This window comes from Coregonus lavaretus, assembly GCF_964263955.1.
Source record: "Coregonus lavaretus genome assembly, chromosome: 4".
In the NCBI taxonomy this organism is placed as follows: domain Eukaryota; kingdom Metazoa; phylum Chordata; class Actinopteri; order Salmoniformes; family Salmonidae; genus Coregonus; species Coregonus lavaretus.
Genome location: NC_139991.1, coordinates 29121942 through 29136156, shown reverse-complemented (window position 1 = coordinate 29136156; position 14215 = coordinate 29121942). Strand labels below are relative to the sequence as shown.

General features: G+C 41.5%; 1 protein-coding gene across 1 annotated transcript in view; it reads left to right on the top strand.

The window, feature by feature from the left end:
• The window catches only part of LOC311127846 (exosome RNA helicase MTR4), a 51642-nt gene that overhangs the window by 16477 nt on the left and 20950 nt on the right, over nt 1–14215 (top strand). The window contains exons 14-21 of the mRNA XM_084159733.1: nt 1005–1130; nt 3354–3504; nt 4608–4780; nt 5007–5075; nt 5290–5418; nt 7569–7679; nt 9625–9813; nt 13729–13892. Coding sequence (XP_084015859.1) covers nt 1005–1130; nt 3354–3504; nt 4608–4780; nt 5007–5075; nt 5290–5418; nt 7569–7679; nt 9625–9813; nt 13729–13892 — 1112 coding nt within the window. The remainder of the gene's footprint in view (nt 1–1004; nt 1131–3353; nt 3505–4607; nt 4781–5006; nt 5076–5289; nt 5419–7568; nt 7680–9624; nt 9814–13728; nt 13893–14215) is intronic.

The window sequence follows — 14215 nt, the reverse complement described above, 5'->3', positions numbered from 1 at the left end:
TTCACGGGGTGACTGCCCCTTCTTAGCTCCTCTCTCGCTCTGTCATGGTGTGTGTGCGTCTCTCAGAGATTTAAGGAGAGAGTACAACCCCGTGCCAGTGTTAAAATCAGGACCAAATGTTGTAGTGCACCAACAATGCCCAAGAGATTAGGCTTGAATCTGCTTGACAAAGGCATGAACGGAACTGTTTGGATTTGCTAGTTCGTGGCAGAGCTTGTAATGTTTATAAGTCAGACACCAAATGGAATCTGGTGATTAATCAGGGCCATGTGTGGCAGGCAGCGTTAGTAAAGCAGAGGGTTTAAAAGCCAAGTGGCCGTTCCAGCTCTTCTCCATGTTGATGTTCTGAAGAGGTGTTGGTGCACGTTGCAACTAGCGCTGGCACAATTACCGTATAGCCTACGGTTATTTTTACTATTTTCTACATTGTGGAATAATAGTGAAGACATCAAAACTATGAAATAACACATATGGAATCATGTAGTAAAAAGTGTTAAACAAATCAAAATATATTTTAGATTCTTCAAAGTAGCCACCCTTTGCCTTGATGACAGCTTTGTACACACACAATCCATGTCTCAGTTCTCTCAAGGCTTAAAAATCCTTCTTTAACATGTCTCCTCCCCTTCATCTACACTAAACAATCTAGCTTTAGGAACAAACCCCAGCTCAATGTTCTGGCTCATATTTGTTTCAGAAGAATGCATTTGACCTCTAAAAGAGAATCGTCATTGTTTGAGTAAATTTATCTGATTCAGTACACATTTCTAATGACGATTAGGCCAAATAGTTTGCCTTCTGTCATTGATACTAGCTAGCTACACACTTCCAAACTACTTCTCCCACACAAAAGATGTCCATGCCTGTGTGAATATTGACGTGGCTGCTATTTGAGTGTGTGTCTGTGAGCGAGCAAGCCTGTGTGTTTGAAAGATGTGACTATTATTAGTGACAATGTTAATGTGTTGTGCTCTGCTCTCTTTCGCGCTCTCTCTCTCTGTTAGATCACGTCTGGCGAGTACATCCAGATGTCAGGTCGAGCTGGCAGGAGAGGGATGGACGAGAGGGGTATCGTCATCTTCATGGTGGATGAAAAGATGAGCCCTGCAGTGGGGAAACAGCTGCTTAAGGTACTGACTAAACACACAATGCACGCTGTGGCTTTAAAAAGCAGCTGTGTGTGTGTGTCATTTTCATACAGATGGATCATCCTCATAACTTGTCTCCCATGTGTGTATGTACAGTATGTCAATAGACACATGAATTATTGGGATGCCTGCAGGGTTTGCATTGATCTGATATATGTTTTTGACGTTTTATGAGTCCTACAAGACCTAGTAGTCCAGTTGTAAGAAGACTTTCAGCACCAGATCATTAACTCTTGAATCTTGCACTAATCCTAACCCCTGCTGGGATGATGTCACAATGGTTCTCGGGCCTAGTGTTTTTAAAAGGACGCAGTCCTCCCCTCCACACACTGTCCGAGTGACATACAGGCTCTATGAATGATTGCACAGAGGGGGGTAGAGAGGGTAAGGGTTTTACAAGCACAACCTGAGCCAAGAACCCTAATATCCTCCTGAGCCACAGTAATGGAGTGAGTCAGTCGTTTTGGGGTTCTCAACTGGGTCACAGAGCTACTTCCTGACCCTCAGGTCATTTACACACACACACACACACATACACACACACACACAGTCTACCGAATCGCATCGTTAAGAGAGCTGTTCATTTGGCTCCCTAATTTGCATACTGCTAGGCGATTATCTGCAGATAAATTATGAAAACATTCAATGAAGATGGTGAATCCTCCTCACTGCAGGAACAATTCATAGGCTAGTGGATCAATAGCCTCACTCTGGTCCAAAATATGATAAAAGAAAACAGATTGAATTGTTTTAAAAGCTAATGTTTCTAATATGGTATTTTCAAAGAATGATATATATCATTGATTTAATGAAAGTGTTGACAATGGGGGTAGTCAACTGCTGCTTTCTGTGTAGCAAAGCCCATGATTAACACCTGCTTCGTTCTTCAATTATACCGGTATTGCAGATAGCTGAGAAAATTATTTCACTAATTTAACTGACGTCGTTCTATCTCTTCTCTGAACATGTATGGACCCAGAACTTAATTGAGCATCTGTTCTGTTTATTTTAGAGACCCATTTTTCCATTAGAAAGTGCCCATCACACAGTTTATTTGAAATGTTACCTTTTTATTTTTTCACAATAGTTTGGGCTATTTACTAAATTGTTCTGTTTTAATAAAATGCATAATTTGAAGAACAAACATAATTGTGGCAATTCATTCCTTGCAGTAAAATACTTTAATTTCAAGCAAAGACTGGTTAAATGTCGTAAAGGCCTAGACGATATCCCAAAAAGTGAACAATACACTGAATTCATACATTTTCAGTATTTGAAATTGTAAACACAATACCACAACAAATTTGTCCAATCTGTGAGGTAAACTCAACAATAAAGTATTCAATAATTTAGCTGTGTATTTCGGATGGAATGAAGGCATTAGAATGTACCAGAGGTCACCAAAATAGAGCTTGTTCGGCAAACAATTCTTAAACCCGCGGGGGGCTGACCCCCTAGGGGGTCCTGGCTGGCTACTCCATGTGCTTGTGGAAAACACATGACAGATTCATTGCAGATAGTGAAATTTGTCTCATTTTAAATGAATTATCTGGCTGCTCTGGAGTAGATCTCATTTATCTTCTTACTGTACTGTTGTAATCGCTTTCTGGAAATCATAACTAAAGGATATGTTTTGATTGCGAAAGAAAGATTCTGCGAAAATCTAACTGCCCTTGGCTTCATAGACAAGTGGTCTCAAACAGTTCCTTGGATAATGCAACTTTTCTGTCGTAATGTGATTTCACAATTTGTTACATTTAGTCCCTCACCATCAGCTTGTGTTGATTTTAATGATTGCCAAACTCCATGTTCATGTTTCAGTCCCTAACTAGAAGATTTGTCAGAATAGGACGTGATGACAATGTTTGACTGATTCATGGTCTTAAGTTTAAACTGTTCCATGAGTTGCTCAGCTGTCCTTAGGACATGCATTGAATCAGGGTTAACCAAACACTCCATTTCAATTCAGTCAATTGATGAAGTAATCTGAAATTCCAATGTTCCTCATTGAAAAGCATGACTTGGGTCATTTGTACCATACGTTCACTGAGTTACTCAGCTTTCCTTATGACATGAGTGTGTCTTTTGAATGACCATCTTCTCCCCTGCTCCACCTGCGCTACAACATCGTGCTCATCCTGCTGATACGTACCTATCGGTCTAAACCTGACCACCTCTCTCCTGTCTTCTCCTTTCTCCCCCCAGGGCTCGGCAGACCCTCTGAACAGTGCCTTCCATCTCACCTACAACATGGTTCTCAACCTGCTGCGAGTGGAGGAGATCAACCCGGAGTACATGCTGGAGAAGTCCTTCTACCAGTTCCAACACTACAGGGCTGTGCCCGGGGTCGTAGAGAGTGAGTCCAGATAAGGCCATCTACTCAAGTCCTATATTTGGCTCTCAACCTCTCCATTGGTTGGGAATTCCCCTGCTAGTGGTGCTTTATGCAAGTGAATAGACCAGATTGATTCAGTAGACTGTTCTGATGATTTGGTTTGGCCAAATATAGTACGAGCAGAGCTTTGTGAAGACTTGTTTGATGTCGCCTAGTTGTTGGTGTATAATTGACCATCTTAACGCTAGGAGAGCCGAGAGCGTTGACTCAAGCCAATGTACTTTTTTAAATTACTCTACAATGTCCCCTGCCCGTTCTTGACTTTTCCTGAATACGTCTATTTAAAACACTGTCATTGTTAGAATCTTAATATCACAAACAGAATGTGTTTATAAGCAGTTTTTAAGAGAACATGTCATTTCTTCCCACTGCCCCTCATTCACAGCAAGTCATTCACTGGCAGTCAGCCTGCGCAGCTGATGGCCCATCGAAACTATATCGAAACTAATTTCACACATATAATAATAGTTAGCCTAAAAACGATTAAATTGACAATCGTCTGATTGGTGAGAATATTATCAATTGTCAAATTGTATTTGAAGAATCTGATTAGCAGTGCACCTTGGAATTGACACAGAGGCAGGTAAACGGAGCGCCAAAAAGTTACTCCTAGTCACTGGCAGGTAAGACGTTTTGATGTCTGTATAGTATCAAAAAGAGCAGATTCTGCAGTTTCCAAATCACCTATCCTTGCCAAACAACGAAAATGACCCTGTGAGCTCTATTTCAAAATATAACTTTTTGGCAGAATCTCCGCAATTCCGTGAACTTGCAACACACAGTAATTTTTGCAATAGCATATATTAAATGTATTTATTAGAATGTTGAAGTTCAAAAGACGCGTCATTGGCCCTAAGGGGGGGTGGGGGTCAATCGAGGTTAGGCTTTTCTAGTGTTAACGCCTCGTTTATATCATGCATCGGTGTGAGCTGCTATTTTTAGCTGCTCGTTCCATACTGTTGACCAGAATTACTAGAACGGGATTCCCCACTCTAGTAATGCGCATTCCCATTCTAGTAATTATATTTCAATGTGTATGACTGACTTTCCTCTGATGTCCACAGAGATGGCGAAGCTGGAAGAGATGTATAACGCCATAGAGATCCCCAACGAGGAGAGTGTGGTGACCTACTATAAGATTCGCCAACAGCTGGCCAAACTGAGCAAGGAGATAGAAGAGTTCATCCACAAACCAAAATACTGCCTTCCCTTCCTCCAGCCTGGCAGACTGGTCAAGGTTAGAGACCAAAATACTCATACCACCAACTCAAATACTTACTATGTAGCACAACCCAAAGACAAAATGTACACCACCATTCTTCATCTTTTTGTCTTTATGTGCTGTTCAAAAGGGCTTACGCAGATAAAATTCATTATGTAAACTTAGTTTTTCTCAGATAAGGAACTATATGAGTGTTTGTTGTACATATAGATGTGCCTATAAATGTTGACCTATTTTTCAGGTCAAAAACGAAGATGCTGACTTTGGATGGGGCGTGGTTGTTAATTTCTCAAAGAAGGCAAATGTGAAGGTACTTTTTATAAGTTGAATGTTATCAGAAAGTATCTGTAGTTACTTTTAATACAAAAGTTATGTTTTCACAATGTAGATAAACCTTGTGTTATAGCTTGTGTTTATATAGCATGTGTTTTGGACTCTGTGTTTATGCATTTGTTGTCCTTCAGGTTAGCACATAATGCTTAGTGTTGCACCCATGTTGAGTATATGTGATGGTTTCCCTCCAGGCCATTATGGGTGATGCAGACCCTCTATATGTGGTAGAGGTGCTGGTCCACTGCAGTAAGGAGAGTGTGAAGAACACAGCTACAGAGGCTGCCAAACCTGCTGCCGCTGGGGAGAAGGGAGAAATGCAGGTGTGTACATGATGGGAGACGACATGGTTCCGTCAGAAATGGCTCCCAAGTGCAGTGGTTCCCCCTCCAAAAAACGTTTTTTTTTTAAGGATCTCAGGCTTTCAACTTACTCTTAAAAGTTGTAATAGTAGAATGCACAAGGTGCAATTTTGAAATTGGGTATTGCATCAGCAGTTTTCCTCTTGTCATGTCAGTCATTGCAGACCTTGGAGAGCTATTTATAACTTGTCAGAAATGTCCAGATCATCTTGCCCATAGTTACTGTTGTAATGTTTGAGTCACTCAGATATCACATGAACACACATAAGACATGGCAAAATGTGTAGAATTGCAGGAAATTGGCTTTAAAATGGGAAATAAATATATCCACCCCAGGGTGAAATGTATAGAATTGCAGGGAGAAAAAATAAGTGGCGTGGGATGTTCCCCAATGATGGAAGGGCCAGTGAAAAAGTTTGGCAACCACTACCCTAGTGCACTACTTTTGACCCTATATGGCCTCACACAGAGTCAAAAGACCTGATGGGTTGCCAATTCAGACATAGCCAATTCATTGCTGTGATAAAATAATACGACTGGACACTGTGTACTCCTGGTTTGGTGGTCTGCCGCAGGATGGAATCCAACATTGAAGTGGTTGGTTCTAGAATGTAGACCACACACAAGTCATTATGTGAGCGGTTACTACACTGTAACTGTCCTTGAGACTGAAGGAAATCAAACATGGCCAAGTCGTTAATGGTCATACTGCTGCTGTGCTGTGTCCTAGAGCTTCCCTTTAACTTAAAGCAACAACCACATAATGAAATGGAACACTATTATATCTCGATGGCAACATCTCTTGTTTTCAAGAGAAATTAGCTCGTATGCTATGTCATTAGAGTTATCTTATACAGTATCTTCATGCTCACATTGAAACACCATAAATGGTGTGGTCGGGATGGATACCCCTCGTTTAAAACATGTATTTATTTTCCTTTGGTTTTGTAACCCTCCATTTAATATAAACACCATTCAAACTTTGAGACTTCTCTCAGTTTAGGTTCATATTCAGTCACATGGGCACACACTTATTTTTTAAATCTTATTTCATCCCTCTCTTTCTCTCCCCTCGCTCTCTCTCCCCCCCTTGCTCTCTCTGTCTCCCCCTCACTATATCGCCTGTCCTCTACCCAAATAGCCACCAGACCTGGGTTCAAATACTGTTTGAATCATTTCAAATACTGTATCTGTGCTTAATTGAGCTTGCCTGTTGTAGATGTGAGAGTTTTCTATTGGTTCCACTGCAACACTCGCCCACCTGGCACTCCAGGCAGGCTAAATCAAACGCTCAAAGAATTTGAAAATTTCAAGTACTATTTGAACCCAAGTTTGCCAAATACCATTCAATTAAACTGCTGCTTCTTTTACTGCCTGTGCAAGTTTCCTCCATTTTGCGCTAGTCCCTTTAGAGTCCGTGTCTTGTTATTTAGTGCAGTCCTCTTGTCCTAAACTCCTCTGTGACCTCTGTCTAGATCAAGATGACTTTAGCTGCCTGCCTGTCTCTCGTCTCGTATTATTCTTCCAAATCTCGGAGGAGCCTTTAAACTCTAGCTGAAACGATGTCTGGCCCTGCTCTCTGGGCTCGCTCCTGCAAAACCGTTACGATGAATCCCTCCACATTCTCTCCCCTCCCCACTCTCTCCCTCATATCTTCCCCTCCACTGTCAAAGTACGGCAAAGTCCCTCTCTCCCCAAGCTCTTCTAGCTCCTCTGTAGCCTGTGCCGTCTGTACCTGGCAGTGTGTGGACTGGAGGGATCTGCAGGCCAATATCCAGTGGCCTTTCTTGCATGAAGAAGTACAGGCTAGGGGATCAAATTTGATTTAAATGAAGAGGTTGATTAGTTGAATCGGGTGTTCTGCAGTTTGTGCCAATGTACAGATCCCTTAGACTTGTAGACATAGCAGCAGTCAGGATTGCATCTTGGTTCTGTATAAAACCCCATTTAGTAAGTGTTCAGGATCTCCTGAGTCAGTCAATGATGATAGCTATGATGACAGCTACAATGTTGGATACAAAGTAAATAGATACAAATATGATTGTATAATAACAGTATACATAAAGTGATATACTAATATACTTCTGTCCATTTGGATTGTTTCTGATCAGGTGGTTCCTGTGATGCTCCGCCTCCTGACCTCCATCAGTTCAGTCCGTCTCTACATTCCCAAAGACCTGCGGCCTTATGACAACAGACAGAGCATGCTCAAATCCATACAGGTGAGAACCAGGGATGCAAACTCGTCACTTTTTGGCAATATTTGCCGTTTTGATCTCAAAATAGGCCATCCACGTGAATCGTGTAGTCTACACGATCTGGGGGGGGTCTGACGAAAAATGAGCAGATGCAGTGCATTACCCATTGAGCTATAAAAGAGAAGTGTGAACAGATCTTCTCCCTGTGTGATCACTAAATAATGGTGTATGTTTCTCATATCGAAATTAATGACTGAGCACAATACATCCCTACGCGTCCTACAAATTGAATATCAGAGTTCAGAGCGTGATGTCAGATATGTCATATCAGAACGAGTGCTTCATCCAATATCACGTGACAGCTGTCACCAGCCAGCCTCATCCCCTACCAGCCATTAGGCAATCAGCTGCTTCTGTCTGTTCTTTCTCCGCATCTCCATCTATTTACAAATGTTATTTAGCCGTGATGGCAAGCTGCGGTGTGCAGTCCCCTGTAGCTCAGTTGGTAGAGCATGGCACTTGCAACGCCAGGGTTGTGGGTTCGTTTCTCACGGGGGGCCAGTATGAAAAATGTATGCACTCACTTAACTGTAAGTCGCTCTGGATAAGAGCGTCTGCTAAATGACTAAAATGTAAATGTAAAATGCAGACAGTGATGGGGTTTCTGTTACATTTGTTTAATAATTGGATTAGATTGCACACGTATCTTTTCATTTCGCCTGTAAGAGCGAGCACGCCTGTCTGGCGAGGCTTCGTTGTCACGCAGCCTCTGAGTGCCATAGAGGAAAAACGGAGCACAATGAGAGTCATGCTTGCGCCTTTACATCACTGAAAAACGTGAGTTTCTAGTCCACAAGTTTTACTGGAGCTTCCTTCTCCCCTTTTTACTGTGAATCAGGGCACATTTGTTATATACTTTTATAAACCATGTAGCGGGCCGCTTTAAACTAATCGCGGGGTGCGGGTTTTGGGTTTGATAACAAACAAGCTTGTTTAGTCATGTTACATGGCTTGCTAGCTAACAACGTGGTACCATGGCTATGCACATTTGGATGGCACAGGTAAAACAGAAAAAGGATAGATGGCCTGCTCAAAGAGATGCTTCAAAGGTAGGATGCATTTACAATGCGTTACAATTTTTATGTAATTCTAAGCTAAATCAGAATGAAAAAATCGTTATCTTTTTCTGGTGTTCCTTAAATTCTGTTTAGTGCCTAACTTTTGGGAGCGTTGTGTGTGTGAAAGTGGTGTGAGAGAGAAAGGATGTGTGTTAGCGAGGGGGGGGGGGGGGTGGTCTGTGTGTAATGTTGACTGAAGAGTATGCTAAAGATGGTTTCATATAGGCCTAGTGTGTTTTCCCTATACTACCACAATGAAAATGCAGATCATTATGCATTTATATTCCTCCTGCCCAATCACAGGTAGGCCTTTGGATATGAGCAAATCAGATATTTTCTGCAGTAGTGTTTTCTATTATACATTTAGTGTGAAGTTAAATTCAATGTGTTGAATTGAGTTGAGATGTGAATATCAGGGACAGGTGTTTGTGCAGCACACATGCAGAACATATAGAAAATGGGAATACTACTCGGTATGGTGATACATGGCCTGGTATCACATCATTAGTAAAATGTTGGTATTGTGGCAACCCCACTTTTTGGGCCCTCACCAGTTTGCATTCCTGGAGAACACACCACAGTGATAAATATTTATCAAAGCTACTCGGAGACGTAGGCTCTATTTCAATCGTTTTTTCTTAAAAATCGGTCCTTCGCTAGTGTAATAAAAGAACCGGCGAGGAGAAGATGGATGTTTTTAGACAATTGAGAAAGAGCCTTGGTGTAATACAGAGGTTGCATGGGACATAGGTGACTGTTTTATATATCATTTAGATATATTTATTATATTTGTCAACGGTTATCAAAGGCTTTCTCATGCTTCATTCTCTGGTCCTGTCCCCACCACACAGGAGGTGCAGAAGAGGTTCCCGGATGGCGTTCCCCTGCTGGACCCCATCGATGACATGAGCATTAAGGACCCGGGCCTGAAGAAGGTCATCCAGAAGGTGGAGGCGTTTGAACACAGGATGTACTCCCACCCCATGCACTCTGACCCCAGCCTGGAGGCCGTCTACTCCCTCTGCGAGAGGAAAGCCCTGGTGAGGATGGGTGGGGTGGTGGTATTTGGAATGGTTGGTTGGTTCATGTCCTGTAGGGCCACACTGCCCAGTGTATGGCTCGGACCATATAATGTTCTGTCAGTAGTGATTGGCATGGCAATGGGGCTATGATGAGGGGTTTGTTTTGTGGATAGGTTGGGGTTCAAGAAACTTTATTGACTTTGAATGATTGTGAACATTGTATTTTTCTGTTGACGTAAATCAAAGCTTGTGTACTATATCCTCCAAGCGCCCACACACCAAGGCTTGTTTTTTTCAGTCACTTACGTAGATCTAGCCTAAATCAGAACCATTGTGTTTTTGGTCCCTTCCTGTCCGTCTGAGCTGGAAACGGTAATGTACTGACAGAAACAGACAGGGTGTGGTGAAGGACAATATGCGATGGAAATGAGAACACTCTCATTCATCTAACTTTGGCAGAACATTCAGCACCAACCGACTGTACCTCTTTTAATTGGCTAGCTCTAAAATGCGAAGGAGGGAGATTTTTATGAAATAAGGAGTAAAGTTAATAGTTGTGTGGCCAAGTACCTGTGAGAGGATGAGTGTTAAAGATGCACTATGCAGAAATTGCTCCGCTATTTCCTGGTTACAAAAATTAAGAGTTCGCCTAATTTCAGTTTGTGTGAAAACAAGCAAGTATTGTGTATAGAATCATTGTACCATCTAAACCGCTGTGAAATATATTTTTCATAACCAGAAATATTGCATCTTTAGCTGTTTGAAGCTGGTGTACAAAACCGAAACTAAAAGACGCAAACACATAACTTAAGAACGGGAATCATAGATATAGCGCACATAGAACAGATCTATTGCTTCTTAGACTTGCTTTCAATGAGAGGGACAGATTTATAACACCTTTCGATGTGAATTTGGTCGGGAAGCCCAAAAAGTTACATATTGCAGCTTTAAAGGAAAAATGTATCCAAAACCACCCATTTCTGTAATTTACAGTATTAAATGACACGATGTGAGAATAATATTTTTTGTGAACAAAGGTTTCATTTTGTCATAACTTTGGTAGCAACGTGAAAATCGTTGTGGAAATCTGTTGCAGTTCAAGTCGACTACAAAACCCACAATGCAATGCTCTCTATGGGCTGGCTAGCAAACATGGCTACATACAATAATACCAAAGACAATATCAGCATGTAAAGTAGCTAGTTAGCTGTAAAATCTCCTAAACAAACTGCACTATCAATTTAGGAGTCTACAATCTCACCAGGTTCAACCTGCAGATAGATGTGCCTCACAGAGTGGAGTCTGATGTTCACAGCGGCAATGCAAAGGCACCATACAATGCACCCTGGACTGAAGAGGCAGACAAATAGGAGAAATGTGCTGGGCCCTCTGTTAAATTACACATTTCTCAAGGTAGTAATATGGCAAAAATATGATCAATGACTCATTCCAGAGAAGACAACCTCCCGCGACATCGTCCAGTATTGCAATTTGATGTCCTATTAACTTCCAGTGTAGTGAGAGCAGCTTTATCACAATGATACGTCATACTGGCTGAATTTCTGGCTGCTTGAATGGCAATAACTCAGATATACATGAAATGACCCTGGAATCGATAGAACATCGCTCAGAGATGCACAAAAACAATATAGCATTCACGTGCGTAGCTTGTTTGTGTATGGGTCCCGGTTATGGGTCCTGTCTGGCTCAGTTTGTAGAGAATGGTGCTTGCAACGCCATGGTTGTGGGTTTGACTCCCATGGGGGACCAGTACATGGGGGGGAGTATGAAAATGTATGCACTCACCACTGTAAGACTGTTTTCACATATATTCCTCTTCATAAGAACTGATCTCAGTCATCTTTAAAGTGAACTCTGGGGTAAAAAAAAAAAAAAAGCAAAATAACTCTGTTCTCTTTGTATACACACTGTCTTTGAATGAGGACTCAACTCTTTTGCCAGTTCACTTCACCTATTTTATGGGCTGAGTCCTCTTTGCATTCACATTGCTATGTTTAGAAGGAACCAAGATTTTTTTCCCAACATTCACTCAATGCACTCTGCTAGATATGCCCACTTACATTTGGAAGCTAATAGATTGCATTTAGTTAAAATATTATACATAATTGTCATCAACAGATAATATTAACATTTAATATGATTGGTAACAGAATAAATAACTGAAGAATAATTGCAGATTAAATAATGCTGTAATTGAAAATTGTACACCCAATGTAGGCTACTGCCCCTAGAATTGATTTTGTACCCTATGTAGTAATTCTCACCAAATATGTTGTCTTCGCACACTATTCAAACCCCACAATCGAATAAACAACTTATGATGCTATCTTAGCCTATAGATCACATATTGCAAACAAATAATCTGAACCAAAAACTTTCTGTGCATCCTTGATAATCAATATCTAGAAACGACAAGTTTTTTCCATGAACCTTCTCCTTTGTGGCACCAATGGCGTTATGGCAGTGGAAATGGTGTTGCAGTAGTTTAGTGTGTGGTGCGGGAATAATGGCAAGCGAACCTGGGGAGCTTTGTGTTCACATTGCCCTAAAAAAGGGTACCGGACCACGGAATTCAAGGGAACCGAACTCAGACCACCTCTCGAGATGGTCTGTTTGGTTCGCTTCGGGGCTCTTTTGAGGGGTCTGAGTTCCTTTAGTGTTCACACTGCACAAAAAAATTTGCGAACCACACTGAGTTCACAAAAATTGTCTGAAAGGGATCAAGTGTGAACACACTGAGTCTCTTTGGAGAAAAGTGTCTGCTAAATGACAAAAATGTAAATGAAAAATCAAAGCTGCAAAGAGGCTCAATGTGTAGCAAGTGGAGTGAGAGTTTTCAAATGCAACGCAAAATGGAACTAAATTACGGGATCAAAAGAGGGAAATGAGAAGGAGTAGGCTGTATCTGAATGGGGTTGGGGAGAAAGCACAGCATGTAGCCTCAATTAGCCTAGCTAGCTAGCTTCTCTAGGCTACTCCAGTCAAGACTATTTATTTATTTATATTTATTATTAAGACAGTCACTGTTATATTGGATAATACATAACATTGTGGCTGCTACAAGTTAGCTAGTCTTGGCTGTTGCCTTGGCTAACCTTACTTCATCTCTCTCTCCCTCCGTCTGCTCGGCTCGCTCCCATCTCTCACACAAGGGCCCCTCTCCAGCTGCAGCATTAGAGCGCCAGCGTTTCCCTCGCGCAGCAATGCTCCGGTTAAAAACGTACATTTAAAAAAACATGTAGGCCTATTTAGAACATCCAGATATTTCAAACCCCATCCTTACCCTACACTTTTACTGTACTGAGTGATAATCACTCAGAGCCCACATCTCGTAACCTGTATACTCCACAACATATGTAAACAAGCTCTGACTCAGTGGGTCAACTAGAGCTGTGGTGACTGAGGTTGCCTACTACTGGTGTTGTTTAGTTGTCCCATGTTGTTAGTCAGACTCTCCCTGCAGCATGATATAATGGTGTTTGGGTGAGCCTGTAATTGGATAATGGTTTTAAGCAGGGACATTTAGGCACGGTGTGTGGCAGAGAGGAAAACACATGCCTGCAACAGACCAAGACTGTTAACCAACACTATCTCCGTCTCGGCTGTCAGTCTCGGCTGGGCTGAGCTCTGATTTGGATTGAATGCCTCGGTTTGCAGCTTCAGTCATGCAAGACAAATCTTCATCTGGACTCTGAAAACATCACTGGACAGAGACTGCACATTTAGTCACAATACGGCCTTATGATATGAATAAAATGGTACATTTTAAATGGATTGTTCAGCTAAATTACAAATGTACATAATTGTTTCCTTGAAAGCAGTCTATGGACAGGGTTGTTTATTTTCTTCATATGGTTCCTTACTAGGGCGCAATGTGTTTAACAGTGTCATGTTATCCTGTCTGTATGTCAGATTGCAGGGGACATTAAAGGAACCAAGCGGGAGCTTAAGAAGGCTCGGACCGTCCTGCAGATGGACGAGCTCAAGTGCAGGAAGCGCGTCCTGAGGCGTCTAGGGTTCGCCACTTCCTCGGATGTCATCGAAATGAAGGGCCGAGTGGCCTGTGAGATCAGCAGGTAAGGAAAACAAAAAACACTGGTATGACTTTACCCGAATATATAAAAAAAATATATAAAATGATACAATTAATAATAACAATTGGTTTTATTTTTGTTTCCTCTTTTTAGTTTTTCCATGTTTTCGCTCTCAATCACTTTTTTTTTATAGAAACAATTCCACAACAATGGTTAAACCACATCAAGAGACTACTTTTGATGTCTGGGAAAAATATAATAATTTTGTGGGTTTGGGTGTAGTAACCCTTTAATACAAGTGTGCCCAGCAAGAGACCATTGTTTGGTTAGCGATGTTTCTGTGATTGCAGAGTTAGCAAAGCAAA